Genomic DNA, 17,493 nt, shown 5'->3' on the forward strand with positions numbered 1-17,493 from the left:
GTTGCGGGACGTGCCCGTAGGCAGACCAGAAGAGGAACCAAGTCGCCGGCCTTTACGCTCCGTCTCTGCGGCAGAGGGAGCGCCGTCCGCGGCAGAGCCTGGAGCCGCAGACAGCGGCGAGCCGGCCGTCCGGCGCTGCGCCCGACGATGGGGCGACCGTGCGCCGCGGAGCTTCAGGCGCCGGCACCGGCATCGGGCCCGCCTGCGCACCGGGCTGCGGGCGACGGCTCCGACCCCGCCCCCGGAGCCCCGCGCACTGCGGGGAAGCCCTCGCCGCCATGGCCGCGCACGCGCACTGCGGCCTCACTGCGTCGCCGGAGCCGCCTGGCCCGGCGCCAGGGGAGCCCCGCGCGCCGGCAGCGGGGCTGCCCGGGCGGGGCGGGGCGGCGGCCGCGGCGAGCGACTATTTATAGCGCGGGAGGCTCCCCCGGCCCGGGCAGCGTTCTTGCGCGGCTCCTTGGCGTGCGTGTTGCGTCGAGCAGACGGCCGAGGGTTCCCTGCGGAGCCGGTGCAGGGTGCAGCCAGCGCTTTGCGGGGTGGGCAGGAAAGAGCTGTAGGACTCAGGGGACAGTCCTAAGGCCGCGAGAGTAGAGTCCCCGAGCGCTGTCACATTTCATCGCGCTGAAGTCAGTGGTGGCTGTGGCCATTTAGTATCTGAGGCTCTCAGTGTTTATCAGTGCCCTGTTCTCCGCTACGTGAAGGAGGCGCACAGAGCCGGGGTCTGTCCCGGTCTGGCGCTATGGGCAGACCTCCGTCGGGAGCGGGCGGAGCAGGGCGATCCCGGCAGGCCGCTGGAATCCCGGAGATTCCTCTTTTCCGGGAGCGGGCAGCTCCTGCCTTGGGCGCGCTGCCACCACCCAGAAAACTCCACATCGAGGCTGCCGCGGGAGCCGCCGTGAGCGGCGCTTGGCTCCACTGCGGAGACGGAGGGGAGGCGAGTAGTGCGAGCTGAGCACGCGGGGTGGGGACCAGGGGGAACTCTGCCCGCGAAAACACGGCGGCGACGCCGGGGTCTGTCGGGTGCTCCCCGAGGCTCCTGTGCCACCCGCACGGGCAGCATGCTCCCTCTTTCGCGGCCTGGGGCTTCCGCGCTCTTCTGTTGCCAGGGGGCGGGCGCGCACCCGTCTGCAGACGGGCTGTGCGCCCCCCCAACCCGGGGCCGGAATCGCCATATAAGGCACGGGAAGCCTCCGCCGGAATCGAGACTTATAAGGTTGTTTCCTAATATGGAAAGTACGGTGGGGGCTTCCGGCGGGCTGGCCGGGGCCGGCGGGGGCCGGGGAACCCGTCTCCCGGGACCGGCGATGCTGCGGCAGCGCTGCGGCGGCGCTGCCCATGGCGGGGGTCAGACCTGCACCGGGCGCGGGGCCCTCAGCCCGGGGCGGGCGGGGCCCCCCGGCCCGGCTTTCCCCGGTGCCCGGCTCTGACGCCAGGAGGGGTCCTCCGGCCCGCATCCATATAAGGGCTTCCTGCTTTCCATATATGGCCATGTACGTCAGGGCTGGGGCGGGCTGCGGCCGGTGAGACCCGATATATAGAGGCGGTGCCGGGGCGGGCGGGGAGCCGAGCGCTTCCAGCGGGCAGAGCCGGGGGGAGCCCCGGGCGGGCGGGCGGGCAGCCGAGAGCTTTCAGCGGGCAGCGCCGGGGCAACAGCGGCGCAGAGCGCAGAGCAGGAGACGGCCGCCTCGCCGCAGCCGGCCCGTCCGCCGGCCCCGCGGCGGCAGCGCCATCACCCGTCAGAGTCGGAGCCCGGCGCCCTCATGGCCGCGGCCAAGGCAGAGATGCAGCTCTTACCCCCGCTGCAGATCTCCGACCCCTTTGGCGCCTTCCCGCACTCGCCCCCTGCCATGGACACTCACTATCCCAAGCTGGAGGAGATGATGTTGCTCAGCGGCGGGGGTCCGCAGTTCCTTGCCCAGCCCGGGGCACCCGAGAGTGCGGGCTTCGGCGCCGCCGGGGAGCCCGGAGAGCAGCACTTCGAGCACCTCGCGGCAGGTAAGCGCGCTGACCTCGCCCAGGCGGGCGGGGAGTCCCGGTCTGCAGCGGGGGCAGCGACGCCGGCGGGAATTCCGCGCCGCAGCGTCGCCTCTGTCCCGGCGGCCGCGCGGGGGGATTCTCCTGCGTGCGTCATCGGCTCCGGACTAGCTGCGGCTGGAGACCTGCCAGCGACGCTGCAATATGTTACGCTCAATTAGTAATTAACCAGAATCTGGGGCTGCGCTGTTAGAGGGAGGGCTCGCGAAGCACCGGCAGCAGCTGCAGTAACTGCTGGAATTAATCGCTATTCCTTTCTTTGCAGACACTTTCCCCGAAATCTCCCTGAACAACGAGAAAACCTTGCCAGAAACCAGCTATCCCAACCAAACGACGAGACTGCCACCGATAACCTACACGGGGCGCTTCTCCTTAGAGCCGGCCCCCAATAGCAGCAACCCCCTATGGCCAGAGCCCCTCTTCAGTCTCGTCAGTGGGCTGGTGGGCATGGCTAATGCACCTCCCACATCTACGCCTACTTCATCATCACCATCCTCCTCCTCGCAGAGCTCCCCATTGAGCTGCTCTGTCCAAGCCAGTGAGAACAATCCAATTTATTCGGCTGCACCAACATTCCCCAATTCCAGCTCCGACATTTTTCCTGAATCCCAGACCCAATCTTTCCCCAACCCCTCTGGAGCCCCCATCCAGTATCCACCTCCAGCTTACCCGACTGCTAAAACCAACTTTCAGGTGCCAATGATCCCGGATTACTTGTTCCCTCAGCAACAGGGTGAGCTCAGTCTTGTTCCAGCTGATCAGAAGCCCTTCCCAGCTCTTGAGACCAGAGCACAGCAGCCTTCCCTCACGCCACTGTCCACCATCAAGGCATTTGCTACGCAGACTGGCTCCCAAGAGCTGAAGCTCAATGCTAATTATCAGTCTCAGCTGATCAAGCCCAGCAGGATGAGGAAATACCCCAACCGTCCCAGCAAGACGCCTCCTCATGAGCGTCCCTATGCCTGCCCAGTGGAGTCCTGTGACCGGAGGTTTTCACGATCTGATGAGCTAACACGGCACATACGCATCCACACGGGACAGAAACCTTTCCAGTGCCGCATTTGCATGCGGAACTTCAGCAGGAGTGACCACTTGACTACGCACATCCGCACACACACAGGAGAGAAGCCATTTGCTTGTGACATTTGTGGCAGAAAGTTTGCCAGAAGTGATGAGAGGAAGAGGCACACTAAAATCCACCTTAGGCAGAAGGACAAGAAAGTGGAAAAGGCAGCTCCAGCCTCAACTGCTTCCCCAGTTCCTGCCTATTCATCCGCTGTGACTACATCCTACCCTTCCTCCATCGCCACCACTTATCCCTCCCCGGTGCGCACAGCGTATTCTTCTCCTGCTCCCTCTTCCTATCCCTCCCCTGCACACACCACATTCCCATCTCCTTCTATAGCAACCACTTACCCCTCTGGCACTGCCACTTTTCAGACCCAAGTGGCCACTTCCTTCTCATCTCCAGGAGTCACCAACAATTTCAGCTCACAGGTAACCTCAGCACTTTCAGACATGAACTCAGCCTTTTCTCCAAGGACAATTGAGATCTGCTGAGGCTACCTTCTGGAACAGGATAATTCACCTTTTCCATTGGTATTATCAGACATGGAGTCTCCGATTACTCCCACAACACCATACGTTGCAAGGCTATTTAGTTTAAACTTCAGCTGCCTGAATCAACTGATGCTTAAGTTTTCCACCTCTGTTGAATGACTTAATTTGCATGGATTGTGGATATAAGTTCAATATAACTTTCCCCATAAACAATAGCCTTTTATTAGGAAGAAAGGACTTTTGATTAAGTATCTAGCTAATGTAAATTGTACATGTGCCATGGTTTTGCTTTCCTTTAGGTACTATTGATGTGGAAAAAATCTTTGCATATTCATATTGTATAATTTGGAGTTTGCAGGGCCACATTTTGTAGATGTTAATTCTATTTCAGTGACAATGCTATAATGCGTTTCAAACTTCTTTGGGAACAGCACTTACTGTATTTGAGCATGTTGGAGTGATGTTATGTAATTATCATCTGATGAGACACTCACATGTGGCAGAAGTTTTTTTTAAAAGTTACAAGTCTTGGTGCCTTTTTGTGAAGCCTTGCTGACGTCATGCGTTTGTGTGAGTGGATGCTTTGCATCTTGCCTTAAAGTGGAAGGGATGTTACTCAAAGAATGTAAGGAAGAGCAGGGAATGGGTGGGGAGAGGAACAAGAGCAAGGGCCAGGGGATGGAATGTAAGAAAAAAAAAAAGACCCCAAAAAAGAAAACAAAACAACCAAAACCAAACAATCAGAAAAACAACAACAACAGAAAAACAACAAGCAAAAAACCAAACCAACCCCAGACCCTCTCCCCCTCCACCTCTCAAAGTCTATTTTTGTTACAAAAATGTAAATTTATATATATATTCAGGAGTTGGAATGTTGTAGTTACCTACTGAGTAGGCAGCAATTTTTGTATGTTATGAACATGCAGTTCATTATTTTGTGGTTTATTTTTACTTTGTAATTGTGTTTGTTAAAATGAAAGTGACTGTTTGGCTTCTAAACACATTGAATGCGCTTTTCTGCCATTGGGATATTTGGTGTACAATACCCTTCAGAAAAAAAATAAATAAAACATCAAATTGTGCAGACTTTCCTTGAAATTACTGCTTAGGAAGACTGCACCACAGCAATCCCAACTCTTTTAGTTGCTTCAAAGCCAACACATAACCACTTGTCTCCAGGAGAAAAAAAACCAAAACCAAACTGTTTAAAGAGAGGAGATAAAATCAATCTTATGTCCAGTTGCTTTCAAAAAACATGGATGGCGGACTCATGTCCTTGCATTAGGTGCATCACCACCTCTTTTGAAGTAACCACAATTACTGTCTCCTGGTCTAGCCTTCTGGAATGTTGATTGTGCTAAAAACTGACCAAGTAGGCTGTCAAGCAATGCTTGATGAGCCTGAGGGTGCCCCAGGTTCTGCAGAGCATTTTGAAATGAGTAATTTTCATGCCTAAAGAGGAAAAAAGAAGATAGGTTATCTTGGTGCATTGTGTGAAAAGTGGTCCAAGTAAGGGAGTAGTGCTTGGCTGTACAGGGATGAAGGCCGGTGCACCCTTGCTAGCGTAACATAAAGGAAATAAATGCATGGGACTTCTGCATCCACTACTTTCGTGGCCTTTGTCCCATAAAATGAGAACAGATTTCAGGGAAGAAAAATGCCTTATGAGAAAGCATTGCCTATACATTTTCTGCAAGATCTTTCGTTTGCTGTTGGCCTGAACACAGTATTTCTGTTTCTTAAAACGTTTGCTTCTAGTCCAGTTAGTAGGATGAGTCGGTTTCAAGGAGTTTGTTCCCAAGGAAACAGCAGGTGTTGTCACTGGCGGGGAAAACCGTCCCCCTGCAGGAAGTGCAGCGGCGAGGAAGGAAGCGAAAACCTCTCGCTTTTGCGCTTACGCGCAGAAGACACATTTGCTCGGAACTAAACCTCAGCTGTTTGTGATTTAAAAGCCAATTCAGGTCTGATAACTAGCGACAGGAACGGCCGCTCGGCTTGGCTCGAAGGAGACCACCGCCCCCCCCCGCCTCCAGCGGTCGCGGTGCCGCGCCAGCGCCGGGAGCGCGCCGGGGGCGGCCCCGGCTGAACAGAAGCACCGTCCCCGCCCGGAACAGGACCGACCATATTTGGCATTTCCTCCGTGCCTTTTATGGCCCTTCCGCGGCCCAAAAAAGGAGTTTCCTGCTCAGGGGTTCCGGGGCTGCGCCGCGCAGCCGCCGTGATGCCGCAGCGCCCTCCCCCTCCCCTTTCCCCCCAGCTCTCCCCCTCCGCCCCCTCCCCTCGGGAGGCCCTCTCCGGCGGAGGCCGGGCCCGCGCCGGCGGTGGGTCACGCGCCTGCGAGCCGCGGAGCTCTGCTCTGCAGTGGGCCGAGGGGCGGGCTGCGGCTTTCCGTGGGGCTTCCCAAGGCCGCTGGCGCACAGGCCGGCCATCAGCGCTTCCTCGCTGCTGGTTACTGCTCGTTTTCGTTTAGTGGGGACTGAGTCGCTCTTTATACACGCCTCCGAAATAGGTAGGATACCTTTGGCCTGGGGAGTGCTGCAGAGGCCAGAGACCTTGTCCACCCAGGCTTTTGCTCTGCAGACCCTTTCCGTAAGCGACTGTTTACGTGGGTAAGTGTGGATAGTCCTCGACTTGGTGTCTGGTTTGCACTAGAGGAAAAACTATTGTTCGGTTTTCTTTGTTTTTCCCTTAGAAATAAGGAGCTAAAAATTAGTTCGAGCATACTCGGAGCCCAGGATCTGGTGTGGTACGCTATGTGGCCTGTTGCATTGTGTCCTTTTGTTTTCTAGAAATGCCACTGGAGATTTTCTGTAAAGCTGGTAAAATGAACTGTTACAGATATTTCTGCTGTGATTGCGAACTGCACTTACTGAGTAGGTCATGGGCACTGACTGGAGAGATGAAACAACACGGAGAAAAGAGCTGTAGGCAGAGACTTTGTAGTCAAGAGGTATGTGGTCATGGGCTTTTTTTTCCTTTAGGGTTTTCACTCGTACATGTCTGGACTTTGTGCATCTGAGCAAGACCTCAAGTAGCCCCAAGAAAAATGACTCTAAACTGATAGCTGGCAGACTGAAGGTGATCTGAGCTGTGGCAGGTGCCCTTAGAAGGGCTGTCCCCCAAGTAGGTGCTCACCACTGTCGGGTTGGACTAAAGCTGAGTGTAGCGGCTGAAGGCTGACTCATGAAGAGTGTGTTTGACCCGTTCTGAACCAAACTAGTAACTAGGCTTGACCCCTTCTAAAGGAAATTGCACTGTTAACTAGGGCTAGCATATTTAGTGCCTTTTTGGTATAAGTGACTGTATATTTCAAATGTTTTCTGTTTGTTGCCCACTAGACTTTAGAATCCTGAAGAGTTTTGAGTGTAGATAATAAATTTATGAAGAGGGCTTGGTGGTGTGATTGCTGAGCTAAACACTCATGTTTTTACCTGTGTGCATTATCATAATTTAGCCCTAATAAGTACTAGTTAAACCTAGAAAAGAGATTGCATATTTTAAAGTGCACAAAGACTTTTGGATGAAATGTGAGATGTAGCTAAAGACCAGGAACTTTAAAAATAGTTAAGCTTCTCTGCTATAATCAAAGATCAACCTTGACTGATAGCCTAATGATGTATGGTCTTGAATGAAACTCTATCTTCTAAATAGCTGAGGCTGTTGCTTATACATAATCTCTAGCACTTTCCAGGCTTCAATTTGTGATAATTTTTTGTCACTGTCATAACAAAAACAGTGGATAGAAAGAAGTATTTTCAATGTGTATATTTCACTTCCATAAATACAAAAAACATTATCAAAGTATGCTTTCTGTTCCTTTTTTTTTTTTCTAACAAGCCTAAAGGCTTATTCTTTTCTGTTGTGAGCTTTTCATGCCCCATTTTTACATCTCCAAACACAAATGATGTTTGACAATAATACTACTGGTAAATGTTGATAGTTGAAAGTTCTGCTATTCGTGTCCTCTGTTAGGTTGACCTGGGTAATATGACGTGACTTCTCTTATGCCAGCTACTGTGATAGTGGGCTTCTCCTGTAGCAGTACAACTGTTGATCAGTAAGAGATCTGCGAATGTCAGAGTTGGAGAGATGGGGAGAACGAGTTTCGATTTGATCGTTAAAAGGCCCAGAATGCTTTCATCCTTTTGGTAAAATGCAGTTAAAACTTTAAAACAGACTGAGTGTTGCTTTTTTTGTCTGTGGCTGTTTTTCAAACTGACCAGGGTAGTTGGGGATGGCTTTAGAAGCTCATGGAAACATGTTTTATAATGACTATCTAAAATTTGTTTATCCTAATTACTGCACTTGTTTGACTGCACCAGTATGTATAGCTCTCAGGTTGTCTACCAGAATGTGGTAAGTGGGCAAGGTGATCAGTGACCAGTGGATGGAAGCAGTTGGTATAGCTCAGCTCTCGATTTCTGGTGCGACTCTTAGCCTCCGTTCTTGTTTGTGTGCTTTAGGTGGTCCACTGGTATTACACTGAGACCCCCTCAGCAACTGGCCAACAGACCCGGTTCATCACTCCTGTGAGAATTGCTATTGAGGAGTAAATTTGTGTTTGAGTGATTATGTATTTTTTTTATGTATTATTATGTTGAGTCTTAGTCATGTTAATTGTTTTAAATGATAGTTTTGATACTTTGAGGTAAGCTTTTTGTGGTTTTTTGTTTGAGTTTTTTGGTAACTAAATATTATACAAGTATTTTTTGGTGATTTTAGTAATTTTAATTTTTGTGGTTTAACTGTAATTTGGGTAAGAGTGTATAAATTGTTTTTTAAGTTTATAGTATGTATTGGATTATTTGATTTACAATTTAAATTTTGTGCGGGGTAAGGTTAGTTGTTAAGAGGTATACTAACAACGTATGTAGAAAATGGATTTTTAGGATTGGTGACTGATAAACACTATTTGGATGTGTGGTTTTAGTTAGTGTTGCTTATTAGTTTTGTTTTGGTTGTAGAACTATTTATGATGGGGTTTTTTTGTGTGTTTTAAATAAGGTTTGACACAGTGAGTAGGAATCTCATATGATTTTTTTTTATGGAAACAGAAGTATAACTTTTTCTGTAGGTTATGAAATTTACGGGACTACTTTATTGACTATTTACTAAGTCTTGTACTTGAGTAGGGTTTTGAAACTCTGATTTTGACATCAAAGAAGAAAATGAGTAACCGAAGGAGGTAGAGAAGTTTTCTCCTTATGGGATAAAAAGGGTTTAACATAGAAACTGCTTTGTCTAATCTTCCGTGGGGGGGTGTCCGTGGGACGGCCGGGCCGCGCGCGGGACTCGGCAGCGGGAGCGCAGCGAGCTGTGCGCGTTGGGCGGGAGGCGGCGCCGCCCTCAGCGAGCAGAGCTGAGCCGAGCAGAGCGAGCGGCTCCGAGTTCAGCCGAAACGAACCGAGCTGAGCCGAACGCAGCGAGCGGCTCCGAGTTCGGCCGAACCGAGCCGAGCTGAGCCAAAGAGGAGAATGCAGCCGATAATAGCCGAGCTTCGCCGAGCGCAGCATCACGCGCAGGGCAGGGCGGGTTCGGGGTGGAGCCGGGGCTCTGTGAGGCCCGCTTGTCCCTCTCTCTCCCTCTCTTTCCTCCTCCTCGTATTCCTCTTCTTTGTCCCCGAGACCCTACTCTCGTCTCCCTCCCAATCCCGACTCCCTGTCCCCGCCGCTTCTTCTTGGCTGTCCCTACCCCGCTACTCCCTTCTGTTCCCCCTCTCTCCCTCCTCTGTCCACCCTCCCTCTACCCCTCTCCCGGGCTTTCCCTTTCCCTCCCGCATTCCTGCACAGCCCGACCTCCCTCGCCGCCCTTTCTCATGCCCTGCTCTCGCTCCTGTCTTCCCGTGCCCCGTTTTCCTCTTTGCCCCGCAGCCGCGGGGCTCGGGGTGCCGGAGAATAAAGGCCCGAGGTCCGGAGCCCGGCGCCGCTCGGTCCTTGCAGGAGTCCCCGCACGGGGCCGGAGGCTCTCGGCGGATCCCCCCCGTGCCGGTCAGACGCCTCGCCCGACAGCGCCGGAGCTGCGGCTTTCCCGGCACGGCGCCGAGAGCGGCCCCCGCTCAGTGCCGCGCCGTGCCCGCCGTCGGTGCCGCTCCCTCTCGCTGCCCCTGGCCCGGGACAGCGAGGCTGGGGAAGAACCTCAACGCTTCTGGGGGCCGCCCCCCCTTTCTTGTTGCAGCAGAATCCCTTTCTGCGGGCATGGACGTGTGGAAAGGGCTTGGAGGAAGCGCTGCGCTGCTGTCCGGGGCAGTCGGACTCGTTCTGTGCCTTCTTTAGGGGTCAGGAAAAGGGGGTGAAGACTCGGGGCTCTGATGCCTTTTGGGGCATCCCAAGGTCCCCAGGAGAGGGAGCCCCACTACGGTGCAGGAGCGGGTGGGTGAAGGGCGGGGGGGGTCACGCTGGGTGCCTCAGCTCCCTTTTGCATGGAGCTGCTGAGTGGAGGGGTTTATGGGGCGCTCCCGGCTCTGTCTCATGGAAGGACTGCGAGAGCTTCTCACAGGGTCGGGGGGACACCTGGAGCCGCGCTTGGATACGTGGAGCGTCGCTTAAAGGAGGTGCCGAGGGGCGAATCTTTGTGCCGGGGAGCAGCAGCCGAACAGGTGAGCCCGTGTGGATTTGGAGCGGGGACTTTTGTCCTTCCCCTTCTCAATTTCACCTTGTCAATCACTCCCCGGTGCCCCCAGGGTAAAACAAAACATAACAAAACAAAAAAAAAAAAAAAAAAAAAAAGGAGCTTATGAGGACAAAATAAATTAAATTAAACATAGAGAAGTAACTCCTCTTTCATTATTGTCTGTGTTTGAACTGGGGGTGATCCCCTTTCACTTGCGGTTTCAAGGGTGTTGATTGAAGGTAAACCTGCCTTTTCCAGGCTGTTAGGGGTATCACAGGGGTGACAGGGAATCCCTGCGTTCTATTTTAAATGGAAAGGGAAAAATGTTGTATATAAATATATACTATGTATATAAATATATACATTTATATACGATGTATATAAATATACCAAAACACAATAATAGAAATCAATAAAATACATGATACTAGTTATACTGTATATGTCTTATTATATGTCATATATATTCTGTATCTAAATGTAGAACATATAATAGTAAATATAATATAATGTAGTAATATATAATAGTAAATATAATATAGTATACGACCACTTAGGAATGTAAATATAAAAATATAAATATAAAAATGTTTTCATATAGTTTAAAATAAGGGGGTTTTTTTGGTTTTTATATGGTAATAAGGAGAGGTTTTATTATGAAAATTATAAATATAAATAAAGGTAGATATCTAAGTATAGAAATATATCATAAATACATAAAGATATATATAAAAGTAAAAAATTACATTAATAGAAGTATTAGCAGTATATATGATATATAATAAAAATTATTACATTCTGATGTCTATTATATACATTTATGAATATAATGCACTGATATAAACTATAAATGCACACGTGAATATAATTATGAAAAATAGAAATATAAATAAATATAGTTGAAAAGAAAGAGCGTTTTATGGTTTGTGTTTGGTTAGAGGAAGGGCTTTTTTTTAAAGAATATGAATATACTGAATAATGTTATATAGTTCTAAATATAGAAATATAAAATCAATATATTAAGATATATATTAAATATATAAAATATGAGTAAATAGTAATAGGAAGGGTTGTAGTATAGAATATAAATAACACTATACATCAATATTCATTTTAGATGTGAATGTGAATATAAATATGAAAATCTAAAAATTTTAAATTTTTAAAATTTTAAAAATTTATATTTAAAATAAAGTGGTTTTTTGGTTTTTATTTGGGTAGAAGCAGGAGTTTTATTTTAAATAATATAAGCACTATATAAATATAAATCTCAATATAGAAATATATAATCAATATATAAAGATATGTAAAAAAGAAGAAATGCAAATGAACTAATAGGAATATATGTAATATAGAATCTAAATTGCATTAAACGTCAATATACATTATAAATATAAATGTGGATATAATTATGAGAAACATAGAAAATATATTTAAATATTATTTTTTAAAAAAGGGTTGGTTTTCTTTTGTTTGTTTTTAATGGGTTAGAGGCAGGGTTGTTTTTATTTTTTTCTAGCGGGTTGTTTTTTGGCATTTATTTTAGAGGAATTTTTCGCGGGGATCGCCCCTGTTCTTTTTTGCCGCCTTCCTTGCCCGCAGCCCCGAGGCGCTCTGCGCCCCCGGCTGGGGCGGGCGCTAGTGCTGCCGCCTTGTGGGCAGAGCACGGTACTGCAGTCCTCCACCTACAGGCAGCCGAGAGGCTGCCACCTTGGGAGTGGCGTGTCGCGGGTGTCGCGGACTCGCTTGACCTTTTCAAGGTGGCGGCAAAAATCGCAGACCCCGGTAAACCTGCTGCCTTGTGGACAGAGAGTAGTACTGTAGCCCCCCCGAGCCAACGCCCTGCTTATCGCCGCTAGGTGCCGGGGGAAGAACGCGGCTGCCGATCGAGGGAAGGGCGAGGGGCAGGCGCGGTCTGTAAGTGGCGGGGAGGGGTGAAGGAGATTCAGGAGTGCAAAGGGACATGATGGCTGAGAAAAATGGCAGGAGCGGGGGCGGCCCGGCGGGGCCGGTTTCGGCGGGCGGCGGAGGCGCGGTCGCAGCGCTGCGCGGGCCGGGGCAGCGGGCGGGGCGGGCGAGCGGCGTGGGAACAGGGCTGCAGCCCCCGAGCCCGCGCACTCCCCGCTCCAGGCGCTGCGAGCGACCGCGGGCCGGACAATCCCGGCGGGGCGGCCCCGGGCAGGCGGCGCAGGCGGCGGAGTGGGGCCGTGGCGCTCCCCGCCCTCGCTGCCGCCAGCTTTGGAAGGTCGGGCCGGGCGCCCGCCCCGTCCCGCTGCCTCCCGGTCTCTGTAAACTCCTCTCTGACTTCGCAGGTCCGTGCTGGTTGCCGTGTCCTCGGTGGGCAGAGAGCTCTGACCTTGGCCGGATGGGCTGGTGAGTATTGGATCAATGGGATGTGCTTTTATATATTTAGTGACCTTTACAAATTTATTCCTCAGGTTTTTTGAGTTCATAGAATCATGGAATAACTCAGGTGGGAAGGGGCTCTAAAGATCACCTCATTCCAAGCCTGCTGCCGTGGGCAGGGACATTTTTCCCAAGACCAGGTTGCTCAGAGCCTCATCCCAGAGCAGCCACAGCATCTCTGAGCAACCTGTGCCAGCCAGGTGCCAGAGGAGGAAGAAAGCCCTTCCCACCTGGAGCAGAGGCTACTGCAGCTTCGTGTAGCCTTGTGTCACCGAGTGTGTGAGACAGAAAGGGCCTTCCCATGGAGGAATAACAGCACTGAAAGATCTTTTCGGGAAAAGAAGAGCAATGGAACGCCAAAGTACCCTTCAGTTCTTCCAGCAGATTTGGGAACAACTTGAAGCAGCAGCAGAGCTGGCCTGGTGCCTGGCAGCTCTGCAGGCAGTGGGGATGGAGAAGCTGCAGTTATCTGTCTTCTTGGCCGAGTCTTTAAAAATGAGGCACTTTTCTGTAGTTCCTTTTCAAGCATTACGTGAAAGTTCCCCCTAGAAGTCCAAAGGCAGCTGTTTTCTTAGCAAAAGGAAGTCAGGAAGAGGCAAAGCAGGCAAGGACATCAGATAAGTCTGGGTAAAAAACTTGCCTAACCTATTTTCCCCTCCTCCTCCAAACAGCCAATTCTGAAGCACTGAGCAGAGAGCTGCCTGGGAGGCAGAGCAGAGCCGATCTCTGAGAGCTGACACGGGAGCTCTGGTGAGGACAGCTGCTCCCCTGCCTCGGTGTGGGACCTGCTGAGCTCCCGTTCCTGTGGTGGGAGTGTTTCTCCTCTCATCCAGCCAAGCCAGAGACCTCCTAGAGAATGGGCAGGTAAGGTTTAAGTACTGAGATCTCCCAAGTAAGAAGTGACATGGCAACAGGAAATGGCCTCAAGTTGCAGCAGGGAAGGCTTAGATTGGATTTGAGGAAAAATTTCTTCACTGAAAGGGTGGTCAGGCATAGGAGCAGGCTGCCCAGGGCAGTCCCCATTGCTGGAGACATTTAAAGCATGGCAAGATGTGGTGTTTAGGGACCTGATTTGGGTGGGGGCTTGGCAGTGCTGGGGCAGCAGCTGGGCTCGATGACCTTAGAAGGCTTTTCCAGCCTAAAGGGTCCTATGGTTCTGGAAAGCCTTGACCCCTCTGGCTCTGACATAGCACCTGGATGCTGACAGAAGGAGGCTGGTCATAGACCCTGGAGGTCCCTGTCCCACAGGGAGGGAGAGGACGAGGCAGTGTCGCCTGCAGGGAGGGTGTCATCCCCAGAGAGCAGCCGGTGACTCCATCCCTGCCCGGGGCTCTGGGTGCACCCTCGGGGTGGACGCCTGCCCTCAGGTTTCCCTCTGGGCAGCCGGGAAGGGAACCAGGTCCATCCGTGTGGCAGCTGCAGGGCCTGCAGGCTCTGGGGCTCTGCAGCCGTGTGCCTTATCACAGGGTGGCAGGGACGTGACACTGCCCAGCCACGCCGCTGGCCTCGGATCCTTGCTGCTTTCCTCCTTATCCCATATGGATGTACCAGGAATCTTCTGTCTTTTCATTAAAACTGTCCTTGGGATAGTTCAAAGAGAGGGTAATTAGTTATTTCAAAGCCTAAATATTTTACCTATTGGCATTCAAGAGAAAAGACAAAAACCTGCTTTGCATCCTTCTGCCTGGAAGTCATTGTCTCACAGATAAGTGAGGAAGGGGCTGGCCGGGGTCAGCCTCTGCAGAGCCTCAGCTCTGGCTGCTCCTGCTTCCAGGGTAAACCCAAAAGCTGTCATGATCAAAAATGCAGGTAGCCCTTCTGTCCAGAGTCACAGGGGCCATTTCTTCTAAATTACTCAAGATGGGAAATCATTCTTCAGAACTTCAGAAGAAAGTTGGGAGCTTGGGAACTTCAGAAGAAAAAAAACCCAAAAACATACATACATTTATAAGAGTGTGTATATACATACATTTCCTTCAATAAGGAAGAAAATCTTAGAAATATCATGTCATGTCTGGCTTCCTAGAGAAGATCCTTAACTCTGGGCTTCTGAAAGCAAATGGCTGTGCATTTATAGGAGCATTATATGCCTCCCACAGTAATCTTCTACCCTTCCCCATGGAAAGGAGAGTTTGGTGATTTTGCTGTTCTGCTCTCCCAAGGGTGTTGCAGGCTGTGTGGCAGGGAGCAAGGCCTTTGATGCTGCTCATCAGACATTTTCCCACAGAATTCTCCCTGCAATGATAAAATTAGACTTGTGTAGTGAGCAGTCAAGTAGAGCAGGTAACATTAGAAAAGAATTGTTTCTGAGCGGCTGTTCACTAGCATGTGCTTCCCCTTTCCAGCAGAGTGCAGCCACCCAAGAAAGGATTTTTTGTGGCTCAGCCAGATGTTCTCCTGCCTCCCGCCAAGACCCTGAGATGGAGCTGAGTTTGCATTCCAATTTATTGGAACAGAGGCTCATCAGAAGTTTCCTCAGCTATCTGAGGCACAGAGCCCTGGAGCCAAGTAAGCCTGAGCTGCTGCATGCTTGCTGTGAGCCTTGGGGTGAGCGTGCATCATTGCAGGTTTGGGATTGACTGATATGTGCTAAGGAAACCAGAGGGAGAGAGGGAGGGAAATCCTCTGTTAACATGTGCCAATTCTTCTGTCAAACTCATGACGACAGGACAGCGTGAAGACTGAAAGTGTAAGAAGATGTGGAGGGAAACAGAGAATCTGACGGGAGCATCGAACGCACAAGTGCACAAATTTTGCTTGGATTTAAACTCAGAAGTTGTAAGGAATTTGGGAATGAGAAGGGACATTTCAGAAGGAGAAGAAGGAGAAGAAGTTGTTGTTACAGTCCTGGCATAATCTTTTGTTCTAGCTAATAAAGGAAGTTAGTTTAAATTAAAAAAAAGAAAAAAATGTGGGGTTTTTTTCTTCACTATTATATTCATTGGTGGTATATGGTGTGTTGTTTTATTTCTTGGTATTATTAACTCTGTGTAAATTGTTTTTTGAGTGAAGCTAACTTTCTGGATGGGTTGGTTTGTATTTGAGGTAGGATTAATTACAATAGGTTTCTTTAATAGAGTTCTGATAGGTATTACTTGGGTTTTGGTTTTGTTTGCTGTATATATAAACATACACATTTGGTAGGGCCAGCTTGGCTGCTGGAGTTTAGCAAATGACCTAAATTGTTTTTTTGTTACATCCTATGATCAGTTTTAGGCAGTGACTTTATACTGCTTTTAGGATTTTCTTATGCAATGGTGAGAAAATAGGCAGGTCTGATACTTGTTTGACTTTTTTTGTACTTAATGTTTCATGAAATTCTGTAAGCCAAGCGATCTACTGGTTAAACTATACCATCAACTCTTCCTCATTCCTTTGGGCCTAGATTCCCCATTTCCCATGTCTCTCTGTCTACTTGTTATCATACCCAACTAGGCCTCCTGTGAACTGGTCTTGCCAGAAGGGCTTGCTGAGTTTTCCACTGTGTGGAAAAGAGATCCCATTTGGAGCCTGAAGCCTCGTGTTTCCTGTAGGACTTCCACTCCTAGAATTGCACACTTTGAAGGATTTCTTATAGCAGAAGTTTTCTGGGAGCTAGGACTCTGGCTGGATTAGGGTCTCTGGACTCTCAGGTGAAGTGACCTTGAGACACTAGGGCATGCAGATTTCCTTGCTGTTGAAAAGAGCTATTGTTGGCACCCAGGAGCCATGGTCTGAATGGGGGTGTCACCTCTTAAATTTGCAAATGTAACAGGATTTCTTCTAAATGAATGGTGCTAAGAACATAAGGTCTGGCTGGCTTTCGACTTAGAGGCGCCTCCTCTAAATTGGTCTTCAGATGCTAGGTTGGAAAGTGTTCCTACATATGCCAAATAGCCCTTGTTATGCAATTAATAAGCTTCAAAGTACCATGGAGTTGCTGCCCCTGCAAAGATTTTGGCAGAGCCTGGTTGTGGTGCCCCATTCCACTCCACCCCCCTTAGCAGGTCCTTATGGTTGTATGGGGAATCATTGTGGAGCATGCCAAGCCAGCTCCATCCTGGGAACAGCACCTGTATTTTACCCTAAAATTTCTGTCCCATTATAGCTCCTGTTAGGATACAAATGTAACTCGGTTTCCACTGATTTTACCCCCAGTCATCTTTCCATACAAACATTGCTCCGCTCTCCAGAGGATTATTGTGAGCAGATGTGAGCTCTGCTGTCCCTTTGGACTGACAAAGGCAGAGGTTTTGTCCCAAGTTCCTTTTGAACCTGTCCTGCACCTGTTACGAGTCCTCAGTCTCCTGCAATTTTGTGGGTCAGTCACATGTAAAACAGCACAGCTGGCTGGCATGCTTTGCTTATGAGGGGAGACAAGAGAAGAATCCCTCTGCTCACACCAGACCTGCAGCTGCCAAACCTCACCAAAGCACCTGAGGAGCCCCCAGGGACTGATGGTACAGAAGGGAGGTGATGGAGGACAGCACAGCAGGCAGCCTGCCCTCCATCTGGGTGTGAAGAAGGCAGGGCTGGGAACTGTAAGCAACATCCCAGCAGGTCTGGCTGATGGTGCCACCCTGAGGGCTTCCCCTGCCTTTGGGCAGTCCCAGCTGCTGCAGCTCACTTGACAGAGACTCATTGTCTATACTGTGCTTGGCTGCACTGGAGATGATGAAGCCAAGGACAGCAATGGTTGCCTTCACATCCCCTGACTGCAGATGGGAAGGAGGGCGGGCTCTGTCACCTTGGGAAGGCGTCTGCAGAGTCACTGCTGCCCGTCTCTGGAGCGTGGCTCCATTGGGGGACCGTGGTAAGGACAGCAGTGCTCACTTAACTGTGCACCTGAGGACAGCTTCAGGACCTTGTCATACTGTGGGAGAGCAGAGCTTCACAGTAAATACC

General features: G+C 50.2%; 1 protein-coding gene and 1 long non-coding RNA gene across 3 annotated transcripts; both read left to right on the forward strand.

The window, feature by feature from the left end:
- Positions 1-1,684: 1,684 nt before the first annotated feature.
- On the forward strand, positions 1,685-4,680 carry EGR1 (early growth response 1). Its single transcript, XM_063169151.1, has 2 exons — positions 1,685-1,995; positions 2,300-4,680. The coding sequence occupies exons 1-2, from the start codon at positions 1,761-1,763 to the stop codon at positions 3,592-3,594; spliced, it is 1,530 nt and encodes a 509-aa protein (XP_063025221.1). The 5' UTR covers positions 1,685-1,760; the 3' UTR covers positions 3,595-4,680.
- A 1,180-nt stretch (positions 4,681-5,860) lies between these two features.
- Positions 5,861-15,962, forward strand: LOC134424952 (uncharacterized). Of its 2 annotated transcripts, none has more exons than XR_010029517.1 (8): positions 5,861-6,203; positions 6,384-6,544; positions 8,058-9,962; positions 10,069-10,189; positions 12,516-12,576; positions 13,281-13,473; positions 14,955-15,156; positions 15,278-15,962. It is a non-coding gene; the product is annotated as an uncharacterized LOC134424952 (long non-coding RNA). The 2 variants fall into 2 exon arrangements; XR_010029516.1 differs by having other exon boundaries at positions 14,955-15,117.
- The last annotated feature ends 1,531 nt before the right edge of the window (positions 15,963-17,493 follow it).

Source organism: Melospiza melodia, chromosome 14, assembly GCF_035770615.1.
Source record: "Melospiza melodia melodia isolate bMelMel2 chromosome 14, bMelMel2.pri, whole genome shotgun sequence".
Classification (NCBI taxonomy): Eukaryota; Metazoa; Chordata; class Aves; order Passeriformes; family Passerellidae; genus Melospiza; species Melospiza melodia.

Bases quoted from the DNA above. Each gene is read 5' to 3' on its own strand.
- EGR1 (XM_063169151.1), top strand. From the start codon at position 1,761: ATGGCCGCGGCCAAGGCAGAGATGCAGCTCTTACCCCCGCTGCAGATC. The intron at 1,996-2,299 runs GTAAGCGCGCTG...CTTTCTTTGCAG, and splicing joins CTTCGAGCACCTCGCGGCAG to ACACTTTCCCCGAAATCTCC.